This window comes from Mesoplodon densirostris, chromosome 2 (genome assembly GCF_025265405.1).
Source record: "Mesoplodon densirostris isolate mMesDen1 chromosome 2, mMesDen1 primary haplotype, whole genome shotgun sequence".
Lineage (NCBI taxonomy): Eukaryota > Metazoa > Chordata > Mammalia > Artiodactyla > Ziphiidae > Mesoplodon > Mesoplodon densirostris.
In genome coordinates, this window is record NC_082662.1 from 49677473 (window position 1) to 49703848 (window position 26376).

Consider the following 26376-nt stretch of genomic DNA (forward strand, 5'->3'; position numbering starts at 1 on the left):
GTTTCAGATTGTATTTTATGTCCCACAAGTCAAATGTTTGGCTTTGTTCTCTCCTTGGGAATAAGCACAGAGTGGGAGAGGCCTCCTCTTCCCTCTTCTGCATCTGTTTAAGCAGAGCATATCCTTGAACTCAAGAGAGGCCATCTCTACCCACACTTAGGCTGCAACCTTGAAGAGAGCACAGAGAAAGCTACGGGCAGGCATGTCTCTGGGATCTCCCTTCCCCCACTCACAACAGCCCCTATGCCATGAGCCAGGGAGTCAGGGGGCCCGAGGGACTTCTCCTCACAGCCTTTCTCAAGCTCACAAACCGTCCTTTGGGTTTGTGTTCAAATGTCGCCAAATGTCAGTCCCCATCTCTGTTTCTTAACTCACTGAAGCCACCTCATTATTCATAGTCTCTCTAATGAACTCAGAATATTCAAGAGACTCTTGCAAACATTCAGCTCTGGGATCAAACTTTTACAGATTGTGGAGAGGGCTGAGGCAGGGCAAGAAGGGAGAAGTCTATTTCCAAATCCCACGCTACTGATGCCGGCCAAACTTCTGTGCGTTTTTATGGAAATTCGCTCCTGGAGGGGTTGGCAGCCCTCACCCTCAGAAATAATCTTGGTCCCTCTCCAGGCTCTGCAGCCATCGGATCCTTCAGGTCTCTGTCAAAATGTCTATACCACAGGCCTGGCCATTCCTGACCCTCGACCCCAACTAGTTTCAGAAATTACCTGGTATACAGGATCTTCAACATCCTCTTCCAGAATTGTCTACCGCAGAGTGAGGGAAGGGAGGATGCAAAGCAGAGGATATAAAGCGAGAGATGTGAGACGGTATTCAGAAATTACAGGACAGTGAAGAAACCAGCTCTGGGTAGGAGAGGCTGGCGGGTCATTAAGGCAGAAAACAGGCAGAAAAAAATGAAAACCCTGGTGATATTTTACCATTGCACAATCATCTCCAAATCTGATTCCACCCACTGCTAACAATAGCAAACGCAGTTGGGTTTCCCTAGGTCTCCTCCCCTGAAAGCTTCCCCTGGTTTCAAGACTTCACTTTCTCCAACACATCTAGAACCTCAGTGAATAAGGGCTCGTGTCTAGTGGCTTTGCTTTCAGTCATTTACACGGGACCCTTTCATCTTTGTTTATTTCTACTTGGCAGCAGGAGGAGAAGCCTTGACTGTCAGTTTTCACGTCTGTTTATTTTAAGCCCCTGTTGTCTCAGGATAAATTCACAGGTATACCTGATACACAGCTTGTTCGCATTGCTTATCCTTTTGTGCCTTTTTTTCCAATTCTTCTCTTTGCTTCAATTCATAAATAAGTTGAAAGAGATCTCTCAAGTCCAGAATAACGGGTTCAGCCTGGAGTAAAAGGTAGTAAAGCACGTTAATAAAAGGATGGTTACTAAGCTGCAGCGACCAATTTTTGTTTTTGCTGGCTACAACCCGCAGCCCTTCCTTTTTCTATTAAACTGCAAGCATTCCATCTTTAATTAATTCTACCTTGTTTCATTGGTTTAGCAAAATTGCATCTAAGCTAAAGTTCATTTCTTCAACTAATTGTATTTGCAAATTCATAACAATCCTAAGCATAAAAGGCACTGCTTCTATTTATTAATAATTTCAAATTCAGTAAAGTTAGGGTAGGCCTTATGCAAAATAGCTATTTGTTTCTTCTTATTTTCTTTTTAAATGAGGCTATGAACACAAGGAAACTTATTTGTATAGTGTGCTTCCGTCCAGCTTAATCAAAGGTAAACAGTTAGTCAGTACGAATTACCCATTAGAAAAAACAACCACCACACAACTGGATGGGCGTGAGCATGCTTCTTTGCTCCGAGGCTGTTCATCTCTTCTAGATGGGAAGCTGAGTGTCAGCATCGCTGGGTCATATGGCACAGTGGGCCTCCGAAGACCAACAGTGTGGCTGTGCTGCCCCAGAAAAGGTACAAGGAAAGGCATCCTCTTCGGATTGGGATACTCACCGCCTGGGCTGTTTTTATGGCCACAAATCTGTGATTCCCTTCCTTCCCACAAACGTATCCGAAGGCCCGGTGATCTGTGATGTCCTTGGCGATGTAGGAAATTTCGTGAACAGCGTGATGCTGCTGAAGGGCCTATGAGAAACAAAAAGAAGAGCCTATTTCAGGGGACTTTCCCTCCGAGCTGCTGATCAATAAGAGATGTGTTTCCGCTACATGTGAACAAGCCCGGAGGGCTCTGGAAAAGCTGTTTGGTCCAGATGGAAGGAAGAAGAGCTGTGCCTGCCCTTGAGAAATGGAGGCTTCCTTCCATGGTCCTGGTGCTGTGACCAGAGAGATAAATAGGATTGCTCAGATGCTGAAAGTGCATCTGGCTCTTTTTTCTGCTTGCCAGGACCAGTCAGCCTCACTCAGTGGTATAGGCTCCTGCTACATCTTTCTTCACGATGCAGCCCAGTCTAAGTTCTGGATTGATATTTAGTACATTTACATATCCAGGGCCTCTGGCTTGCCCTGCTGGAAGATGGACATTGCACAATGACAGGGGGTGCCCTTTGCATTCAGAGAACCATAGATGTGCATGGTTATAACAATTTTCCAAGAGGTGGCGATAGAGTGACTTGAGGATCAAACACCCTTCTTTGTTTTGCCCAAGGTCACCACACCTCTGAGGCTTCTCATGGGTTGGTCCCCATGTCCGCAATGCCTGTTCTTTTATCCACCTGCCTGAATCCTATTCCTCTTGCAAAGCCTATCTGAAATAGCACCTCCTCTGTGAAACCCCCTGATCAAGGCTTGCCTTCCCTTTCCCTGCAGATGTGCTTCCTCCCGCTTCTGTGTTTCCCTAGAGCTTTAGTCTCTAGCGATATTGAAACTCCTGATGGATTCCTCACACACAGCTACCTTGGCTCCTGCTTTCATAGATCTTCCTTCTCTGATATATTTGCCTAAATCCCAGTCTTCCCCACCAGCCTCTGTCTTCTTCACCTTTGCCATCCTAATACCTTGCTCTGTGCCTGACCCACAGTTGTTGAACTAAAGCAAATTGGGATTGCTGATCAGTAATTCAAAAATCTTTTGATATGGACCTTCCTGCCTTTATTATCTAAACTTCAACAAATAATACTCACCATCCTGTTAAGTGATGGTGAACTTTATGGCCATTTTTCTATATTAAATGTTCCTAAAGCAATCCTCATTAAACAGTCCTCTGTATGTATCTGTGCATTATACGATGTGTTTCAAGTCCTTACAAAGGACCTTTTCATTATCCGGGGTGTTAAGAAGCTTGAATTCTAGCCACTATATGTGAACACAAGGCACTCACTGTACCTCTCTGGATCTCCGTGTATTCCTCTATTAAAGAAGAACTCTGAACCAGAGCAATGGCTCCTGACCCAAAGCTCTGGATCTACTGGGGTGATTAAAAGTAATAAAAAGAGGTACCAGGCAATTTTCAACATTTCAAAAAGCTAAACAGAAATTTATAATTATCCCTAATAAGATGACACCTTTTATCGTGCACGCAAATGAAAACGCCAAGTTTATTTAGAACCGTATCCGGTTACTGTCGTACTCCTTAGCTCATCTTGGAGCAGATTCTCTTTGGCAATTAGTGATGGATTCAAATAATGCAAATAGGAAAGTGAATGATTATAAATGCATTTTTTTTGGTGAACAAAGTTTCCCACATTACTAAGTTTGTAGAGGGAAGGAGAAATGTAACACAAGGAGAATTTGGTTACGAAAATGTTGGGAACCACTGGAGTACATTTTCTCCCAGGTCTCTTTCCATCTCCCTGGATCCTTTAGCCATTTGGATCTCACATCACACAGCCAGCCTCTCAGGACAGTGGGCACCTGCCTCTCATGAAGGCTATTGCCTTGGTTCTGGATTATTGGCCCTGACCTTCCAAAATGTCTCTTCCCCAGCCTGTTGCCATCTTTCCAGGCTTCTGACCTTAGGAATCATTTCTGCAGTAGAATTGGCTGCTGCATCTTTACCTTCCAGAGTCTGGCCATTCACTCATCTCTTTACTACTCTTGGGACTCTCCAGGTGGCTTCAAGCCTGTCCAGGTTGCCCAGTGTCTACTGGACATCACGCTTGGAGGGTGGTATCACTGCCTGGTCACCCTAGCCCCTCAAGTGGCCATAAGACAACTGTATAATTCTAGTGGATTTTCACACAAAGTTGGTGAAGAAGGAAGTATTTGTCAGTAAAATGATCAAGATCCATTTGCTCCTGTTTTATTAAGAGAACATATTTAGCTAGCAAAGAAAAACTGCTCAGAGAGCAGTAGCTTTTTCATGGTGTTAATGATGTAAAATCGATGAGATTTATATTCACGAAACATGGGGGTATTGATTTAGAGGCTTTTGCGAGCTCGAATGGTATACAGTAAGGAAAGTGGGAGACAAAGGCATCCTCCTTCTCTCCCTTTCCTGCAAGTATGTCTTTCTCTGCATAATACGGTGAATGTTATCCACATCTTCTATTGAATCCAAGTTTGATGACAGTACTTATTGATTGCCAAGTGGAATATTGCTCTAAAATTAAATCACAATTAGAAGTCTTCCTGGTCGAATTAGATTTGGAGATGATTGTGCAATGGTAAAATATCACCTACTAGGCAAGATAGCAGACGGAGATGTTTTAATTTATCTGGGAATGCTCATTAAGTGTTTTAAAATCAAAACATTTTTAACGTCTTATGATATCTAACGTTGCCTCGCTTAAAAATATTTGTAACATTACCTTTTCCTATAGTTAATTTTAGGACATGTTAAAAAGAATTGTTCTGGAAGAGGCTCATTCATTTGGAAACGAAGAGCCAGTAAGGGGATACGTCTCCACTTTCTCCAACCTTAATCATGCACGTGTCATACAGATCCTTGGAAATACAAATATATTAGAATCCTGCTAATCCCACATTATCACATTCATCTTGGCAACACAGAGGACCTTGTAAATACTTGTTCACTGAGCCTCAAAATTGCTCCACGTCTTTAAACAAGTTTTATCAGCACAAATCAAAGATAGTTGGAGCCAGGGGAAACTTAAATATTGTATAGTTCACCTCCGAGTTTATTCATGAAAGGACTGAGGGTCAGACTGTGTTCTGGCTGGACCAGTACTTAACCCAGGCCCCACTCTCCCTACTCAGGATGTCAAAGCATTGAAAAGAGGAAACAAGATTATTTAGAATCAAGGTTCCTTTCCTTAGACTCCTGGGTCCCTAGACCAACAACAAAACCATGATCTCTGATAAGCTGGGATGAAGAAAGGGAACTGGAGAAGGAGGTAGAGTTGAGGCTGTTCTGGATTCCAGCAGGATTCTGAGGTCAGAAAGGGTCATCAGTCAGAAGGTTTGGGGTCAAGGCCAGTTATCAGGATCTCAAAGAAAAAGGTCAAGACCACATGGTCTGGAAGGGGACTCTCGGGCTTGGCTTCCTGTGGTATTTGCCGAGCAGCCAAGGCCACAAAGGGGAGGTGAGGCCCTTGGTCACAGGAGAAAAGGACCGTTTCATCCCAGGAGTGTTTCTGTGTGGAGTTTCTGGGGCGTCATGGGTTGTTCTGGAGGTGCAGAGAATCCTGGGCCAGAGGGAGAGGGAGAGGGTGGAGGAAAGGCAGATTCTGGGTGCTCTTCTTCCACCCTTCCTTTGGAAAAGAGTTTTTGTCTTGGAAAAACTTAGTCTAGATATTAAAGCACTGCCCCCCAAATCAAAGCAGATATTTGCTTTTAAAGAGAGAGTCTTCCAGAACACCTGATCTTTCTACCACTTCATTTACTCCTCCTATTCCGAACCCTCTCATTGAGGATGAAAGTTATGGCTGCAGAATTCCAAGGCCAATTCAGAGAATAACCTCCCCAACCCAGTCTGACTTTCCTCCCAGGGGTGAAAATAATCTGAAGGGCTCATCATCCCCCTTTGGGTTCTGGACTTTCCCACCTCTGTGCCATTATGCATGTTGTCTTCTCTACTGATTGCCCTCTTCTTCCCCTGACCCGTGTTTCATCAACTCCACCTAACTGTATCATAACTATGCTCAAGGCCTAGCTCCAACATCCTGCTCATCCAGGGAACCTTCCCTGACTCCCCTGTTTCCCTTAGTAATAATTCCCAGCCCTAGATTTCATTGGGTTGTATTTCTTCTTCTATTTGGGATGCTTCATACTTCTTAATTTTGCTACACATTTCTCCATGCATATAGTTATTCACATGGTATGTATTCATGCTTATTGAGTACCTGTTCTTTTCTGGATCTCATGCTAACTGCTACATCTACCCAAAAGATTAAAACATAGTCCCTTCCTCAAGGCCCTTGCAATCTCATAGAACAGGCAGGCAAAGAGACTAACAACCACAATATAAGAAGACAAGCTTTAGATTAAAGGGTTATGTAGGGTCAGAGCAGGAATGGGAAGGGGCATCAGGGAAGACTCGACAAAGGAGCTGACCCTGGACTCAGGCTCGAAGGATAAGGGGAAGTCCCCAGAAAGTCAGGGGGAAAGGGCATTCCTGGCAGAAAGAATGGAGCATGCAAAGGCCTCTAGGTCCTGAGAACAGGACATTTGGAGAACATGTGTGCATTTGTTTTCTCTCCACTTTGGGGATGTTAGCTCCTTGAAAGAAAGATCCGTGTCTGGTTCTCTTCAGTCTTATCCTAGTTACTAATACTGTTCCTTTTGAACAATAAGTGCTAAATAAGGTTTCGTGAATTAAAGAAGGAAGGAAGGAAGAACCAAGCTATCCAAAGATGTACACTGCACAAGGCAGTCACTCAATAAATGCTCAATGATTGATTCAATCAGGTTAATTCACGACATTTCACATAGGATTCATTCTGTAAACAGAGGGTTTCTTATCTGATCACCATTTTTTTCTTAGCATTTCCATGAGCCATTTACCAATGTTTAAATGAAGTACCCAATTGTTTGCAGGGTTATCGTCTGACAGAATAAATTACAGAGAAGACTTTATTTGTAGTATGGTTCAATACAGCCAATTAAATACAGTATGGATTAGAAAGTCATCTGCTCAGACTTTACCATTAGCTTTTTTTAAAGAATACATTCTACCCTCCTTAGCCTTCATATTATTATTGTGTGTGTGTATGTGTGTGTATGAGAGGGTGTGTTTTCCTGAGGCTATACTCCTCACGGGAAAAACACCCACCAGGATTCAAGTGAGTTAATAAAAAAACAAAACATAAAAAGCAGACATGCAGAGAGCCACAGAACAAAAATAGATACATGAAAAATACACTACTTCACACTACAGGCAATTACAGTAGTTAAAATCTCACAAGACAAAGAGAGACCCAGGCTCATTATAAAGGCCTTTCTCTTTTCTAACATATTTTTGGATGCATTTGCTGCATGGCAGTGCCAACAAGGCTGGGAGGCAACCTCTGTACCAGCCCCCAGGCACCCCATCATCAAGTGTTCAACGGAGTAGGTCAGAGTGAATTCTTCCCTAAGTTCCCATCCTGAAATCTTCTAGAACGTTTTACTCAAGGCCAAGACCAAATTTCCAAAGATCCCAGTCTCTAGCTGAAGAGGCAGCCTGATAACAGAGGAAAAAATATGAACTCTGGAGCCAGAGAGAACACGATTCAAATCTGTATCACTGACTGGATGTGTAGCTTTGGGCATGTCCCATGAACTTTCTGAGGCTTCTCTTTCTGTATAATATGAAGAATGATACAGAATCCAAAAAGTTGTTGGAAATATTAAATTGATTCATATAAAATATATCAGATACAATTGAGATGCCACTTTTCGCCACCAGAATGAAAAAAATGAGATAATACCCAGTGTTGGCAAAAGTATGGGGAAACATACTTTCTTGGGCTATTGGTTTTCTATTTGTACAATGGGACCAACAGTGCCTCTCTTCATGGTCCTGTTAGGAAGATGGATGACTTAGTCTGGTATATATAAAGGGCTTGGAGCAGTGCAAGGCACATATTGTAAGGGCTATGTAAATGTTGGCCATCATGGTTATTTTTGTTATTTGTTGGAGTGTGATTTGTTGCAACTTTTCTGGAGGGCAGACTGGTTGTATGTTTCAAGGCCTTAATGATATGCACAAACTTTGAATTATGATTCTTCTTGTAGGGATTCAATTATCTGCAAATAATGTAAGATGTGGGCAAAGACTTGGATACAAGATAGTCCCTGCGGTGCTATTAGAATAGTGAAAAATTAGAAATGTCTGAAATGTTGAGCATTAACTGATTGGTTGAAGTAACTGCATTTTGCTATAAGATGAAATAATATGCAGCTAACTGAAAATCATCTTGGGAATGTATGTATTTTTTGCTGTGGAAATATATTCACAACATGGTACTGAATGAAAAAATAAAAGCATATTACAAAACAGTGTGTTCAATATGATTCTGTTTTTGAAAAAAGTATGATTATCCATATATGTATGTGTATAAAAAGTCTGGAAAAACATCCAATAAAATCTTAACAAGAGTTCTCCCTTGAATGGTGAACTTATTAGTGATTTTAAAAACTGGACTTTTTGCTCACTTTTTGCTCACATAAAATATATATTTTATATATATATATATATATAAAACATCAGCTCCGGGCTCCCCTGGTGGCGCAGTGGTTGAGAGTCCGCCTGCCGACGCAGGGGACGTGGGCTTGTGCCCCGGTCCGGGAGGATCCCACATGCCGTGGAGCGGCTGGGCCCGTGAGCCGTGGCCGCTGAGCCTGCGCGTCCGGAGCCTGTGCTCCGCAACGGGAGAGGCCACAACAGTGAGAGGCCTGTGTACCGCAAAAAAAAAAAAAAAAACAAAAAAAAAACACATCGGCTCCAGTGTGTTCACAACAATATCTTTTTTTTCTCATCTTATCCTGAATATCAAGTATAGTGCCTGACATATAGTAAGGATTTAGTACATATATATTTTTATTGTGGGAAAATATACCCAACTTGAATTACAATTTTAACCATTATTAAGTGTATGGTTCTGTGGCATTAAGTACATTTACACTGCTCTGCAACCATCACCACCATTCATTCCCAGAACTTCTTCATCTTCCCCAAGTGACCATCTGTACCATTAAACACTAACTCCTCATTCCCCTTCTTCCGGTCCCTGGAAGCCACATCCTATGTTCTGTCTCTAATGACTTTTCAGTACCTATTTTTAAATGAATAACTTGAATGAATGAATCTGTCAGTAAAATCTTGAGTCCAAGTCTGTCCTCGAACCCCCTCCCCCCAACCCTACTGGCTCTACTTCTGTTTCTGTAACACTTCCTTTCCTCAGCTGTTAAAATAAGGAGGTTGGCTTCAGTAAATACTCATGTCCTTTTTTGCTCTTAACACTTCTTTTGAAACTTTATAACAAGACAACAGCTATAAAAGGCAGCTTCTTCTTAGTAACTCTCTAAACATATGTTATAAACACACAGCTCTGGAACCATGTGAGTAAAGTTCTTGCCTAAAAATAGGGAGATGAACTAGTTGTACTAGCTGAGAGCATTCCAGACCTATGATTTAGGCTTAAATTTGTCTAACAGGCAAAGTGGAGCCAGGTGTGCTGAATCAATTAGCAATCACCAAAGTGACAAGGAAGCAGATTTCTGCTCAGGAGAAATAAAAACCACCTTCAATAGGAAACGAGCTTCTGTGTGAAGCACCAATTTCCTAACACTGGGGTTCAATCAAAATTCTACATCCCATGTCCGAGGATGTGCTACAGCATAATCACAGTTGGTGGCGAGCTGGACTAGCTGTCCTCTCTCTCATTCAATTCACATTCATGCCTAAAAGCCCTTCGGTGCTCGGATACACCAGGCCCTGGAAATACTGAAATAAAGAAGATGTGGTCTGAGCTCTCAAAAGCCAGCAATACGTGTATATGTGTAAGTCAGGGGGTTCCTCTTTTGTTTTACACTCAGAGTAGTTTGTATATTGTGTTGTCCTGTCCCAATTTCCAAAAGGCATGTCGTGTGATGGAAGGATTTAGATCTCAGCTTTGTCGCCATGTGCAAGTCACCTTACCTCACTGAACCTCAGTTTCTTCATCTGTACAATGGGAATGTGAAGAAGATCACTTAATGTGTCTAGCAGGGTATCTGGTAGACAGTAGGCTCTGAATACTTTGAATCTTTTCCCAGACAACTGAGACGGCGTTCCCAGAAAGTATTTTAATTTATCAACAGACCACAGCCAAAGCCTTATATCAAAACCACACACAACTGAAAATTGCCTGCTCCATCTCTCACCCTTTTCTTCAGAGACGAGAAGAAAAAACACATGCGTGACCCTCATCCAGTGGTAGCCAAGTGCAGCTTATCTGCTCTGCATGGCTAGGTCTGGAACAAGGAGGCTCAGACTTCTGCTTCCTGGTCTCCTGTGCTCGAGCTCTGATTCCAGGCACAGTGCTGCCAACCTCTGCCTAGATCCTGAGGGGGCACAGAACCGTGGAGGTCTGCCCCGTGTGGTGTGTCTGGGTGTGGCTTTTCAGCATTGTGCGACCCAACTGGAGCTGACCCGTCAGGTGACAAAGACACATGCACAGCCCTACCAGTTCGAAAGTCGGGAGAGGGATATAGGTTTAAATGCAGGTGGTTTGAAGGAGGGATGTTTAATAAAGGCTTTGATTTAATCTTGGAGAAAAACAAAGATCTAATGACTATGTAACATAGTGTTCAATTACCAAGCATGGTTCCCTCAGGTCAGGACTTCCTTAGAACTCACAGGATAACAGTCTTGGAATAACCAGAGGGTGGTAAGAAAGTCTTCTGGGAAATCGGGTCACCAGGAAAGAGAAAAGAGTTGAAAGAGAGAGCTTTAAACTTTATGATATCATCTAACAATCTGGATCCCACTATCCTGAGAAATTTAACCTTGTAGTTTTCAGTTATATAATCAGTGAATTCCTTCCATTGCTTAAGACTGAACTGAATTTTTTATTACTTGCAACCAAAGAATTTCTGAACAATACAGTGATCACCATTATCCCTATCTTAGACAGGAGGAAAAAGGCTCAGAAAGAAGTGACTTACCCAGGGAATATCAGGCTAACATGAGATTTCAGAAAATCTCACTGACACTCAAGTCTATGCCTGGTTTATTGTTAGCAGTCATTTGTATTGGAATTGCAATTTTGAAATTGCTTTGGGTATATGTTAGGATAAAAGAATATATAAATACATTCTTATTAGAAAGCAAGCTTTTCAGCCAAAGAAAAATGAGATCTACATGTAAAAGTTAAGAAATAAGCCAATAATTGTAAATTTGAATTGGAATTATCAATATGAACTCATCATTTAAAAACTATATTATTAGCACTGTTTGTAGAAAGGGACTAGAAGCAATGAAACCCCAGGGGCAATGAGCACACCTAATGCAGCTATTTATTATCTAGATATCTATTGATCTATTGATCTCTTAACCTATCTAAAGAGAAAGAGAGTCAGAGAAAGCAAATATGGCGAAAGGTGAAATTTTGTTTCTTTGAACATTTTCATGGTAATACATTAAAGAAAAAAATTAAATCTTAGCATGCTCCTTTCTCTATCTCCCATTCCCTTTTCCTCTCTCTGAGAACAGGAGAGACCAAGGCACCGAACACTTCAATGACTTAACTGAAAGTAGGCTGCAGACAAAAGGCCTTTATCAAGTCCACCTCAGGCAACCACTGGTCCAAAACACAACGGGTTGTTCAGCACGTTTAGAAGAGCTCAGTATAGTGCGGCCAGTTTTCTTTGTTCCTTCTTGCTTTCCCAAGGCCAGCATAAATAAACATCAGCCAGTTGTGGTTCTATTTTCAACAACATTTTAAAAAGTTCAGGTTGAATAAATATGGAAACAATTTTATACTTCTGAAACTCTGGGGAAAAAAATACCCCAAACTTGGAATATTCTACAAATATGCATAAGGATTCAGATTTAATTTTCATTATATTTTTTAAAAGGGTACTATCCAGAGAATGACCACTATGTGCTAGCCATCGTGCCGGATACTCTACATATGTAATCCTCATTTATTTCACTCACCTGACAACCTTACATATTACTTCCCCTCCTTTTACTCCTGATGTAAGTGAGACACAGAGAGGTTGAAGAACTCAAACCAGATCATATTGCTGATAAGGTAGACCCTGGATTGCTGCCAGGTATGGCTGGCTCCAGACCCCAGGCAGCCTCTGTGCACTTGAATACAGCTTTGAATGTACTTCAACTGCCTCTACTCTCATTCTCCTAAAATTCTTGTTTTTATTTCTGTCTCCTTCTGCATGAAGAATCCTAATAACCATTGTAGGTGTTCAGTAATGTAACCAATGATTTCAACATTTCAGCTTATGGTGTAAAATTATTATAGCAAGTAGGTAAATGAGTGTGAATGAATGGAAATGAAACAGCATGTTTTGCCACAAGTCACTGCAGAAACGAGGTCATTATATTTAATGGAAAATTACTTTTTGTGTTGTAACCAGTTTGAAATTAACCTCTGTCTTGGTCACAAAGAAGTCTTGCATGCCAGACAGAAACTTACAAGAAAGTGATGTGACTAAAATGCAGCCAATGGGAAGAATGCTGGATTAGGAGTGAGGAGGTTGGTGTCTTCATTTATAAATTGAGGTGGATAGTAGGTGGCGGTAGTGGTGAATATGGCTTCTAAGATCTGTTTTAACAAGACACTTGGATGCTGAAGAAACACATGACTTTGGATAGACACAGGTCAGCACTTGAAATCCAAATCTATTCATACTACTTGTGTCAACTTGGGCAAATTACCCAGCTTCTCTGAACCTTAGGGTCCTCATCTGTAACTTCATTCTTTTGGAGGGAAACTAAGTAAGACCCTGGTACCCTGCCTGGTACCTAGTGATGCTTAATAAATGATTCTTCCTCTCCAGTTCAAAGATTCTGTTCTCTAAATTGTTTGTGATCATTACATGTTGAATTGTAGCCTCCCAAAATTCATAGGTTGAAGTCCCAAACCTCAGGACTTTAGGATGTGACCTTATTTGGAAATACAGTTGACCCTTAAACAAAGTGTGGAATAGGGGCACCAACCCCCGACTTCCCCCCCTACCCCTGTGTGGTAGAAAAATCCATGTATAACTTAACAGTCAGCCCTCTGTATCTGCAGTTCTGCATCTGTGGATTCACCAACCATAAACTGTACTGTAGTATGTATTTATTGAAAAAATCTGCATATAAGTGGACCCGTGCAGTTCAGACCCATGTTGTTCAAGGGTCAACTATAGTCCTAAAACTTAAGGACTTCAGAATGCAATCTTATTTGGAAATAGTGTCATTACTGAGGTAATTAGTTAAAATTATGGCATGCTAGAATAGGGTGTGCCTCTAATCCAGTATGACTAGTGTCCTTATGAAAAGGGGAAATGTGGACACAGACACATGGACTGAATGCCTTGTGAACATGAAGGCAGAGATCCAGATGATGTGTCTAAAAGCCAAGGAACACCCAAGACTGCCAACAAACCACCAGAAACCAGGAGAGAGGCCTGGTGCAGATCCCCTCTCACAGTGGTCAGAAGAGGTCAATCCTGCAAAACTTGGATCTCAGATTTCTAGCCTTTACGAGACAATAAATTTCCATTTAAACCTCTCCGTTGTGGTAATTTGTTATGGCAGCCCCAGGAAAGCAATACAGCAACCTCCTTATTTTATCTCCAGATCCCTTTGAGGAGTTTGCCAGAGAATGCAGTAGTGAAACAACAAAATCTTAGGTATCTAGCCCCATCTCCGCTCCCTCATTGAGACTCAATTTTCCTATCTGTAAAATGAGGGGCAAGATGGGCCCCTGCCAGCTTTGCTCTGCTTTTCAAGGCAGGATAGCAAAGCCTTTGGTTTTCCTATTACTGCCAGACCTTGCTACTTGAATCAGAAGCCGAGCGTGGTTCAGTGCCGTGCAATTTATAACAGTGTCTATCCAATTATTTCCCATTTAGTGCTGCACAGCGTTTCCCCAAATAAACACCACCAAACCACTGAGGTGGTGGGCTGAGCTCTCTGAGTACCAGGATCAATTGTTTCTCTTACACTAATTGGCCCCATGATTTGTTAGGCTGTTGCCTTGGAAAATGAACTGTCAGGAAAAGAAATCAGCACAAAATTGCCTTTTTTGTTGAAAATACACCAAACGCGATCCTGCAGTCATCTCCTATATCTCACCTTTGGGTTTCAGAGGGCAAAATTGACACGAACTAAGAAATTCTAACCCTCGGCCCTATCATTTTCCAGTTAGAGATGAGAAACTGAGGCTCAGAGGGCTTAAGCAACTTGCCCAATCAATGTTCAGTCAGCGGTGAAGATCAGAGCTGGTGCCAAAAGCCGGCGTGATGGCAGCAAACGTCACGCCCATTTTATCGCATCGGGGTGCCTCCTGAAGGGCAGTGATCTTCAGGTTCCGCCCAGCCCTTTGCTCTCTTATCCCTTCATCCCCTCCTCCCGCCATCTATCTCTGTGCCAGGCCCACAGAGAACAGCACTCAACTGAGGACAGCTGTATGGAGGCCTGGCTCAGTCACTTTGTGCTTCCTGCCCCAAATACCTGCTGGCCCAGCTCCAACTTATTTCCATGACTCAGTTCCAGTAACGGAGCATCTCCCTGGACTCAGAAACTCCATGGCAGGCACTGTGCTGGGAATACGAGGGCAGGATCCTTGCCCTCGGGGAGCTCATAGTCTCTGGGGAGACAGGGCGTTCGGTGCCTTTCTTTAATGTTTTCAAAGAAACCCATTCCCTGGGCTTCCCTGGTGGCGCAGTGGTTGAGAGTCCATCTGCCGATGCAGGGGACACGGGTTCGTGCCCCGGTCTGGGAAGGTCCCACATGCCGTGGTGTGGCTGGGCCCGTGAGCCATGGCCGTTGAGCCTGCGCGTCCAGAGCCTGTGCTCCGCAACGGGAGAGGCCACAACAGAGAGTCCCGCATACCGCAAAAAAAATTAAAAAAAAAAATAAACCCATTCCATTTCTTTCTAACACATACCACAGTCTGTAATTATCCCTTCATGGGCATGACCACCTGGTTAATATCTGTATCTTCTATTAGTCTGTGAAGACCAGGGAAGCAGTCCCCGTGGCAGGCCCTGGTCACCACTGCATCCCCAGCACCTAACGCAGGCAGTGGCTGACACTTTGTAGGGGCTCAGTCACAATCTGCTGACTGAATAAAAGAATATTGCATTCATGCCATAATAAAGGGAAGAACAGGGTAGGAATGAAGGCCTGAATGGACTAGATTAGTAGGAGTTGACTAGGTAAAAATTAGTGCTCCTATGGTTGGTAGGGATGAAGATGTTCCATCCAGGATCCTAATTTATCCTCCCCCTGCCACCTTTCCCCTTCGGTATCATAAGTTTGTTTTCGAGGTCTGTGAGTCTGTTTCTGTTTTGTAAATAAGTTCATTTGTATCGTTTTTTCAGAGTCCACATATAAGTGATATCACATGATATTTGTCTTTAGAGTTTGCGATTAACATATACACACTACTATATATAAAATAATCAACAAGGGCCTACCGTATAGCACAGGGAACTCTACTCAATATTCTGTAATAACCCATGTGGGAAAAGAATCTGAAAAAGAATGGATATATGTATATGTATAACTGAATCACTTTGCTGTATACCTGAAATGAACACAACATTGTAAATCAACTATACTCCAATATAAAATAAAAATTAAATTCAAAATTTAAAAAAAGATGTTCCATGGGCTTCCCTGGTGGTGCAGTGGTTGAGAGTCCGCCTGCCAATGCAAGGGACATGGGTTTGTGCCCTGGTCCGGGAAGATCCCACATGCCACGGAGCGGCTGGGCCCGTGAGCCATGGCTGCTGAGCCTGCACGTCCAGAGCCTGTGCTCCACAATGGGAGAGGCCACAACAGTGAGAGGCCTGCGTACCTCAAAAAAAAAAGATGCTCCATCTAGAGGGATACCAAAGAGATGTGATGCTATCAAATGGCATGTTATAGATAGGGAACTGCAATCCATTTGGGATGATTAGCTCATACAATGCTCACAGAGAGTGGCAGTGTGAGAAGATAGGCCAGGGCCAGGGGATGCAGGCTTTTGAAGGCCAGGTTAAAAAACTGGGGTGGTTGAAATTGTCAGCAGCTTTCTACTTGACTCTGCTGTTAATCTGAGTGCAGTTGACCCTTTCAGCAGGCTGCAAAGGGAGTCCATCCTCTGGCTGGGGAAGGACAGGAAGCTGAGCAGCCCCTCCCTGCTGGGAGCCATCAGGATGGGAGCCAAGGGGATGCACAGCCGAAGTATCCGGGAAGGAGGCTCACAGGTGAACCGGCCTGTCCTGCTGGAGAGGAGGCCCCGAGGGCCCTGGCCAGACTGCAGACTGGGCTTCTGCCCTGGGCTGTAAAAGCATAAGACTCTCTGATTTGGGGACAGTCTGGCAAAAATGTCTGTGAGATGAAGATGGATCCTACCTTCATCCACCCCTGCTCCCCGCCCACAATCCACAATCCACAGATGACAGGGGTTCTGTCTTATAAAAAAAAAAAAAACCCTGGATGGCAGTGCTGGTAGAGGCAGTGATGATGGCAGGGCACCACTTTGTTTCACTGGCTGCACTGGTAGTTTTTGGAGACAACTGGATATGCTCCCAACCTCACAGCATGAGGCTCTGTGTTGCTTCCTGGTGAAGTCCATGCATAAGCACGGTCTGTGTGCCAGGGTCAGATGGGTCTGGAACATTCCTAGGCTCCACCATTTCCTTTGACCTTGGGGAAGTTGCAGACTGTACCAGGCATTGGGGTGCCCATTCGGGAGATGCTGGCGGATGTAAGCGATGGGGGATCTGGGAGGGCCAGGAAGCACACCGGGCAAGAGCTCAACAGCCTGGATTCTCACATCACAGACAGCGGCTGAAGGCCTGCTGCGAGGTAGCTGCTGTGGCGGCACAGGGCACATGAAAGGCACGTGGCGCCCCTGCCCTCCCCAAGCACACGGTCTGGAGGGCACAGCCTGGGCCCAGACAGTCGCAAGCAGGTGTGGCACCTTCTTAGCGACGCCAAGATCTGCAGATGCCGAGACCTACCAGTAGGGGCAGTTAGTCCCACTGGGCAGGCTGCCAGTCAAAGGAGGCCAAAGAGCTGGCTAGCAAAAGATAAGGCAGGGGCTTCCCTGGTGGCGCAGTGGTTGAGAGTCCGCCTGCCGATGCAGGGGACATGGGTTCGTGCCCCAGTCTGGGAAGATCCCACATGCGGCGGAGCGGCTGGGCCCGTGAGCCATGGCTGCTGAGCCTCTGCGTCCGGAGCCTGCGCGTCCGGGAAAAAAAAAGGCAGGAGAGGGGAGCATCATATGCACATGCCAGAGCCAAACAGGTGGATTCAGGGAATTCTAAGGGGCTCTGGGGCTCTGGGGTTGAGGGGTCAGGGGCTGTGGGTATGAGGTCATCTGCCTGGCCCTTCTGTGCACTCTTCCCAGAGCAACCTCCCAGTGTGGTCTGAAGGAGACAGAGGCCGGCGGGGCCAAAATGTGGAGGCCTGTCATGTCGCTTTGAGGATTCTACTGCGGTCCCAGGTATGAGCCACTGAAGAACTGGTGCTGGTGCCGGGACTCCTGACAGGTTCCCGTCCCCAGCTTGGTTAGCTACCCGCCTCTGTGCTCCCTGTACCTCTTGGCTGCTGTCCCTGTGCTCAAAACACTTGCTCTTCTGACTTGCAATGACCTGTTATCTGTGCACCTATCTGTAACCTGTCTGACTGTCCATTCGTGAATCTGCATGAGAATAAGAACAGCAGTGACTTGCCCAGAGCAGAACTGGTGCAAGGATCCAGTAGACCAGCAATGGAAAGCAGAATGAACTAGTGACAGAGACTCCTTGCCCAAGCTCTAGCCAGGCTCCTCTGAGCCCTCTGCTCGACTAGACCTCAACCTTGGCCACTAAAGACTTGAGCAAAACACTAACATCGTTTCTGACAGCTCAAGGCCACATCCTGAACGGCCCTAGCACCCCCCCAAGTCCCTGCCTAAGATAACTCAAGGCTTCCAAAAGAATTTATTGTTTGTCCCAGCCAACACCTGGAGATAGGACTGGTCTCCCAGTCTCTGTGGGAGGCTGGAGCCCAAGCCTGGATAAGCGCCAGTTATCAAACCCACATGAATTTCACATGGGCTAACCCCCATTTCCTGTTTTTTGTAACGTTTTGCTCCCTGACTCTATACAGTCCCCACTCATCATCCCTCCGGTTCCCTCATTCTCCCCTTCAAACCCGAGGCACAGCGGCACAAATTGGAAAGAAGCTCAATTCTTCCCCCTACTGTCAGGAGTTCCTGAATAAAATCTGTTTTCACTACTGTCACGTCCAGCTGGGTTTCTCTTTGACACCATACAGGCGATGACAATCTCCACCTGCAGTACAAAGCCCAGACCCTGGGCTAAGTGCAGTTATCCATGATCTCAGTTTATTATGGCCCTGGAGCGGGAGGCATTCTGGGTGGAGAACAGGGAGCGTATAACTAAGTAGTGAAGAGCCCAGGCTCTGGAGCCAGAGATCAAGACAGGGCCTTTCTATTCACGAGCTGTAACCCCCGAGCTAGGCACTAACCCTTTCTGTGACCTGGCTTTTTCACCTGGATCCTGGGTATAACCATCTCTACCTCTGAGGCTTGTTATGAGAACTGTATGAGTCACACACACACATGCACACACGCAGGCATGTTGAGCCCAGAGCACCATAAGGGCTTAATAAATCTGCCACTGTTACTTCAAAGTCATTCAAAGTGTATCTCGTGAGGGAATGTCTTCTCTGTTTATGCAAAATATACGCCCTCGCCTAGCACAAATCCTGGTGCACAGTCAATGCTTAATAAGTATTTGTTGACTAAATGACTTAAGGTTGAAATGCTCATCCTGTCTCTGTTATTCACTCCTACATGCTTTTCAGACTGGTCCCAGAACTGCGAGGCCACCCCTGGCTTGTGTCTGCACAGGAGCACGGGTGGGACCCTTGAGTGCACCTACACACAGCATATAATTGCATATCTTATAACACGAGGCAGATGAGGATGGGAATGAGCACCTGTGACACCCAGCTGACACCCAGCTGAGTGGGTCCAGAGCAGAGTCGGCCAGAAGAAACCCTTAACACCTCTGGTCTCAACTGAGCAGAAGCAAAACTTGGCTTGAGACTGCTACATTTCGTTCTTCCTTTGTGTATCAGAATAGAATGAGGGGACAAAGGGATAGGAGTTGTCAAGTTTTGAAATGAATAATAAGATGTCTTTCAAGTGAGGCATATAAAAGAGATGAGCTAAAAATATAGCTCCAAAAACATCTGGGAAGCAGAAGGATTAGCGAGACGCCTTTAATTGCCACAGAACAAAGACCCCTGCTGAAGGGAATGTTTCCCCCACCAGTTGGACCTGCAGCAGGTAAGCAAAGGAATGAAAATAGAGTGTTTTTCCTGAATGCCCTCTCCCCACTTTAGGAAATTAATTCCAAAAAGTAGCCATCTAGAAATTTCGCATCGTGTGGATGTGAGAGGAAACAGCAAGGGGCTCAGCCAGTGGGAAACGGGGGTATGTTTTGGAGCACCTCCTACCAGCCTGACACTTTTCTTATAGGATCAAATTTAATTTTCATGACAAGCCAATGAGGAAGGTTTTATTAGCACTTATTTGACAGAGAAGGACACTGAGGCTCAGAGAGGTGAAGTTGCAGGCTTAGGTTCAAACAGCTAGAAGGTGGAAGTCCTGGGATTGGACACCCAGCCCACTCCAACTGTCTAATCCCCAAATCCAAGACCATGATAATATGCTGCTTCTTACACATTTCCTTTGTTAAGTGTCCTCTACTTGAAGTATGTCTTCTAACATACTGATAAACTCTCTCTCCGTCCATCCATCCATCCATCCATCCATCCATCCATCCATCCATCGGTTCACCCACCCTCCCTCCCTCCCCACCTCCATTCTGCCCTGTTTTGAAAAAAAAAAAGTCCCCATTGTTTTTACAGATCCAAAGCATATAAGGCAAGCACCTCATTTCATCATTCAAAGCTCTTTTTTTTTTTTTTTTTTTGCGGTACGCGGGCCTCTCACTGTTGTGGCCTCTCCCATTGTGGAGCACAGGCACCGGATGCACAGGCTCAGCGACCATGGCTCAGGGGCCCAGCCGCTCTGTGGCATGTGGGATCCTCCCGGACCGGGGCACGAACCCGTGTCCCCTGCATCGGCAGGTGAACTCTCAACCACTGCGCCACCAGGGAAGCCCTCATTCAAAGCTCTCTGACATCTAATAGTTAATATTACTTCATACTTAGAAGGGCTAAGAGCTTTATAACTTTCAAAGCTCCACCTAATATATTATCTCATTCATTATCTTGTTTTGTTACCCTCATGATATAATGAGGACATTACATAGCCCAGAGAGGTTAAGTAATCTGCCCCAAGTCACATTTAGTAAGCAGCAGATCTGAAGTCAGCACCCTTGAAGACCTTCTGAATCCTACATCCAAGCTCCTTCTGTATCATCTTGATAGAAACAGTAAGTGCAGAGGTTAGGAACATGGGCACTGGGACAAGGCTGCCGGGTTCAAATCTTGGCTCTGCCACCTACTAGCTGTGTGACCTTGGGTAAACATGTATGCCCTCTGTGTCTGAGTTTGCTCATCTATAAAATGAGCCTCCAGATAGTTCCTCCACCTCAAGGAGCTGTGATGATTAAGTAGGGTGTAATATTCAATACACTCAAAAGAGTGTCTTGCATCTAGTGAACATTATAGAAGTATTAGGTTTTTATTTGCTTTGATTCTTGTCTTCTTGTTTCTTTTTGAATATGTACCTGCTCTTATTGTGGGAAGCCCTCCCCCAGTTGAGAGCATCCTGTAACTGGCCCAACACTCCCCAGTTAGGAAGTGGAAGAGTTAGGGTTTGAACCGAGGCCTATCTGACTCTTTCGGATGTATCATGAAGACTCTCACTGGCATTCTTCTCTTTCTGAAACGTGGGATTAGATGCAGAAAAGGAACTGGGCTGAGTCTCTCTATCCTGGCCTAGAATAAGGAAGTGTACCTCCTGGAGGGTACCACACCATTGTAAGGACACACTCTCAGGGCCACATGAGTCATCACCACTGTATATATGACTTTGTTCATTCAACAGAATTATTCATTTTGCAATTGCTATGTTTCAAGCACTGCCCTGGAAGGTAGGGACACAACGTGGAAGCAGACATTGCCCCTGCTCCTCCTGAGTTCAAGGTCTAGTGGGAAGCCATGCATGAGCAACAGCAATGTGCTGTGCCAGGTGCCCTGAGGGGGAAGTACAGGGTGACTGACGGGGATCCCATGGGAGATGCCTTTGACCTGTATAGGGGTTAAGCCCTAAGTACCTGCATTCTGAGACTAAAGACAAGCATTTAGAAACCATACGATTTAGTTTCCTAACCTTAAAAAAAAAAAAAAATCCCTCTGAGGCTTCCCTTTCCCAAACATAAAATGAAGTAGTCCGTTTCTGGTTCAGGAAAGGAGTGACGGATGACTGAGAGGGAGTGGAGGGGGCTTCACTCATGTCATTCCCAGAAGGAGAGGAAAAACAGGTACAAGGTGTGAGGAGATCATGCCAGACAGACAGAACTAGGTGCTCATAGCCACTCTGCCAGTGCATGGCTGTGTCCAGGCTGTTCTTTCTCTGGCTGATTCCAGAGCTGGTAAGTAGCACAGATGACATAAGCAAGACAGAGGTTCAGGGAGAGGTAGGTGGATCCCCATCGCCTCCCTCTTTGCAGCATGGCGGCATGCCCAAGATTCAGAGTCTGGGCACCTCACACTGCTCAAAAGGTGTTGTCCCTTGTTGGCTCTGAGGCTTCTTAGCACAGAAACAACATACATCTCATGCTCAGTGGACCCAGTTCTAGACTCACGCCTGGGATCCAGGCCTTGAAATCATTTTGTGCCAGCACTGGAGCAATCTCTCCTTATCTAACTTACAGTGGGAGACCTGGCCTTAGTTTCCTCATCAACAAAATGGGGATAGTAAAACACCTTCCTTGCAGGGTGACTATGAGAAATAAAATGGATATTGCATATAAAACACATTATCAGGCTCATAACAAGCATGCAATCAATGGACCCTGGTGAGTGAATCCCAGTCTTCCAATAACCAGTATGACCTTAGGCAATAATTTCGCCTCTGGGTGCCTCAGTTTCTTGATCTGCAAAATGGGGACTAATAAACTTCACATCATAAACTTGTGAGTTAAATGAGATGATTTCTGTAAGAACCTAGGAGAGGGCTCAGAATGTCAGGTGGACTCAACTGCTAAGAATCTAGATGACATCTTCAAACTGCTAAGAATCTAGATGACATCTTCAAAACTTTGAGTTTTCCTTTTTTTTCCATTTGAGTATAGTTTCTTTCACTTGTTCATTACTTTTTCACCCCTTCAGTAATATTTATGGAGTCTCTGCTCTCAGGCAGGCACACAGCAGGGCAGCTTTGGTTGTCTGTGTCTCTTCTACTTTCAGCAGCTACTTTCAAAGGAGGAACAGAGCCCAACCTCAGCTTGCAAACCTTTACAGCATCCTTCCTTCCTCCTGAGCCTGAGCAATTCTAGCAGCAAAATCCAAATCTCTTTGTTCCTTTCACCTGCATACATGGAGATTTGTTTTTTAGATGTACCTTCTCAGCTGCCTGTCTACAAAGGTCAGAGGGCCTGAGGTCAGAGGGGTTATACGTAGGAGGAGAAGGGAGGATTTTGGATGCCGTCCTGCTGGAATCGGCCAGTCCCATCCTAGATTTCCACTACATAGTCACTTCTTTAGGATGGGCAGGATTTCATTTTGATCAATTTGATATGTCTCCTAAAATTATTAGGAAACTGGTATCACAGAGTGTCTCCTGTGGGTCGCTCTCCTTGATCAGGTCCCTGAAGGACCTCATCGCTGCCTGTGCGCAATCCTGTCTCTTGTGCCCATATCACACCAGGATCACTGGATGCAAATTCCCACAAAGCCAGGCTGGGTGTAAGTCGGGAGAGAGAGCATGGTGGATTTAGTTTCTGGGAAAGTAGCCCTGCCCTCCTTCTATACCACAGAAAAGTACCTTCCAACCACCCTGGCTAACATTGTTGACAGCCTTAATTGCCTTCATCGCGTGCCTTGCATTATTCGTGCTCTTCATCCTACCTACCTGATTCTCCTTGATTTTCACCGATCAGTGGCTTTCTGTTAAAAGCCCTTCTTTGGCTACAGCTTTCCAAGACTGCCTTATAATTTCTCCATATACTAAAGTTCACTCTCCCTCAGGCTGAGCTGACTAGGTTGGCTCTGAGGAAACTCCTGTACCCATGCACTGAGTTTACCCTGAATGTTTCAGCAAGGCAAGGACACAGGACAGGATTCCATCTAGAGCTGAGAAAATTCAGCATTAACCTCCAGTGGCTCTTCAGAGTGAGTGGGACTCACTGACGCAAGAGTCTTGGTCTCTTTAGACAGCTGGTTTGTCCGTCTGGCCTTGGTTTGCCTGCCCTTGGTTCTGTCTTCCTACTTGGAACAACATGGACTGAGGCCCCTGAGGCTGGGGATACCTTACCCTGGACCAGAGAGATGGAGGAAGTAGGTCCCCAGTCCTGTCTTGCAAGTGCAGAGTTATCACGTGTTTGTCCACTACTTCCTAGCAGCCTGGATTTGGCAGGAAATTTCTCTCTCCTAGTCTCAGTTGCATTTTAGAGGTGAGGATAAATGAGATCATATATGTCAAGTATCCACCCTGATGGCTGGCACAGAGCAGAGTCTCAGCATATTTTATTACAGTCAAGAAAGAGGACATTCAAAGCTGGGTGGAAACCTGCTTGAATAAAAGTATGGAGGTTGATTAGGAGGAGAAAACCCTGGGATGTGAGTAATGAGAGTAGGGTTAATAACAGTGGGAGGCGAGGTGGAACTACTCTGGTCAAAAACAAATAAAAGAGGGCCTCAGTTGCCAGGAGGAGAATTTGGAACTTGATATACCAGGGATAGGAGTCTAATGTAATCTGTGAAATAAATGAAAGCAAAGCCCTCATAAAAAATCACTGCAGAGGGGCTTCCCTGGTGGCGCAGTGGTTGAGAGTCCACCTGCCGATGCAGGGGACGTGGGTTCGTGCCCCGGTCCGGGAGGATCCCACATGCCGCGGAGCGGCTGGGCCCGTGAGCCATGGCCGCTGAGCCTGTGCGTCCGGAGCCTGTGCTCCGCAACGGGAAAGGCCACGGCAATGAGAGGCCTGCATACCACACACACACACACACAAAAAATCACTGCAGAGACAGGGAGGAATAATGCCCCCTAACACAATAAATATGGTGGTGATGATGACAATAAAGATGAAGATGAGAATGATAGTAATCATACCAATCACAGCTGATACTATTGACTGAGTGTTTTCTTCCTGCCACTTGCCATGCTAAGAACTTTTAGGCGCTGTCTTATTTCAGCTTCATAACCAGCCTATGGGAGAGATGTTATTATTGTCTCCAGTTAATTGATGAGGAAACTGAAGCAAAGAGAGGTCGTCCTTTGCCCAAGATCAGCCAGCTGGAAAGGCAGTGGAGCTGGGCTTTACACCCAGGCCTTTCTAACAGCAGAGCCTGTGGGTTTTCCAAATCCACAAAGCACACCAATAGCCTACTTCAACTTCTTTGCTTAAAAGCTTACTGTTCATTCTCTCCTGGCTCTTCTCAGAGTACTGCTTTCTGAAATGCCTAAAATAAACGCACGCAAGTCCAATAATGGGTACCTCCACTGCAGAAGATAAACTTAAACTCCCTATTTCAAGCAAAGGACATTAAAGAAAACATCCAGCAAAAGAAAATTGAAGTGTCCCAGCAATATGTGACATAGCATTAAGCCTGTACGTTTCTGCTCCACACCCCTGTCTACCCTGAGAGCTGCATTTTTCATGTCTCCCCAGGGCCTTGAAGTCCACGGGCCCTGGTTAACTCAGTTCATAGGTCACCTCCTCACAGGAGCCTCCCTGACCACCCCAGTTAAAGTTGCCCCTTTCAGTTCAACCCTACCATGCCACCCTTTTTTGTGGGTTTCATAATACTACTCTGAAATTAACTTGTTCCCTAATTTATGTCTTTATATATTGTCTTGCCTGTCTTGCTTACCACTATATCCACAGTGCCTAGAACCTGGCATACAGTAACTGATCGATAAACATTCATAGAACAAATAAAACTCCTACTCATCCACCAAGGCCCTGTTCAACTTCCCCCGAAGCTAGGATTGGTGTCCCTCTTTCTGGGCTCCCATAACCTCCCTTTATCTATCAGCCCTTACCATATTGTATTATAATTCTAGATTTTTCTTGTCTGTTTCTCCAGCTAGAACCTGGCCCCAAGAAGGCAGGGATGATAGAGCCTTTTAATTATTATATCCTCAGTATCCAGACTAGACTTTAGCAATGAATAGGTGGTAGGAAAATGTCTGTTGAATAAATAGCCTGATGGATGAATGGATGGATACATTAATAAAGGAAATAAAAAAAAGAATGATTTTTTTCTCAGTTGTAAAAATTAAAATTTATAAGCACTGCCTGAAATACTGTACCCTCGAAGGCCTATGGTTTAATATATTAAATATATGCTAGGTTAACCATGAAACTAAGGTTCATCTTTGATTCAAGCTACATGTCCAACCTGGGGTGGCAGGGACTCTGATTACACAGTCACACTGAGTCCAGGTTGATGGATGCTTCCAAATCATACCCTATGGCTTTATGGTTGTCAAGGTAGGAGAAGAAGGAGCATCTGATGCTTACGAGCTGGGCCTAGAAGTGATGTATGTCACTTCAGCTCATAGCCAGATTTAGTCATGTGGATCCTAACTGCAGGGGCTGGAAATGTGGAGGAGCCACGGCTATGAGTTGGGGAGCAAATCTCTTCCACACCTGAGGATCACATAACTCCTAAAAGTCATGCTAAGCACTAAGGCGTCCGTGCGCTCCAGGTTTTGGGACATGCCACCCAAACTGCTTTAAGTATTAGTACATCATTGTCTAATTTTTATTTATTTATCAAAAACATGGTTAACTACCAATTGGAGCTTTATTTTCCTTGAATCCATTGTAGAATGTGACTTCATGAGGTTAATATAACTCCAATCAAAGCCAGGTAAAAATTCCATTCTGATTATACTTTACAACTTTATTAAACGTAAATATAGCTTCTCTCTTTTTGAAATAATAGCTCACATTTATTTACTGTCTACTTGGTGCCACTGTGGTTGGTCCTTTATTTATATAATATCTAATCCTCACAACACCCATGCAAAATAATATTATAACTCCAGTTTTAAAAATGAGGGGGAAAAATAAAATAAAAAATAAAAAAAAATAAAAATGAGGGAACTGAGGCTCAGAGAGATTAAGATTCTTGACTAAGGTCACACA

General features: G+C 44.5%; 1 protein-coding gene across 2 annotated transcripts in view; it reads right to left on the reverse strand.

The window, feature by feature from the left end:
- DAB1 (DAB adaptor protein 1) overlaps positions 1 to 26376 on the reverse strand; it is a 439870-nt gene that overhangs the window by 72296 nt on the left and 341198 nt on the right. For both annotated transcript variants that reach the window (XM_060084077.1, XM_060084067.1), the window contains exons 5-6: positions 1981 to 2112; positions 1238 to 1357 (exon numbers count right to left, since the gene is read on the reverse strand). In XM_060084077.1, coding sequence (XP_059940060.1) covers positions 1238 to 1357; positions 1981 to 2112 — 252 coding nt within the window. The remainder of the gene's footprint in view (positions 1 to 1237; positions 1358 to 1980; positions 2113 to 26376) is intronic.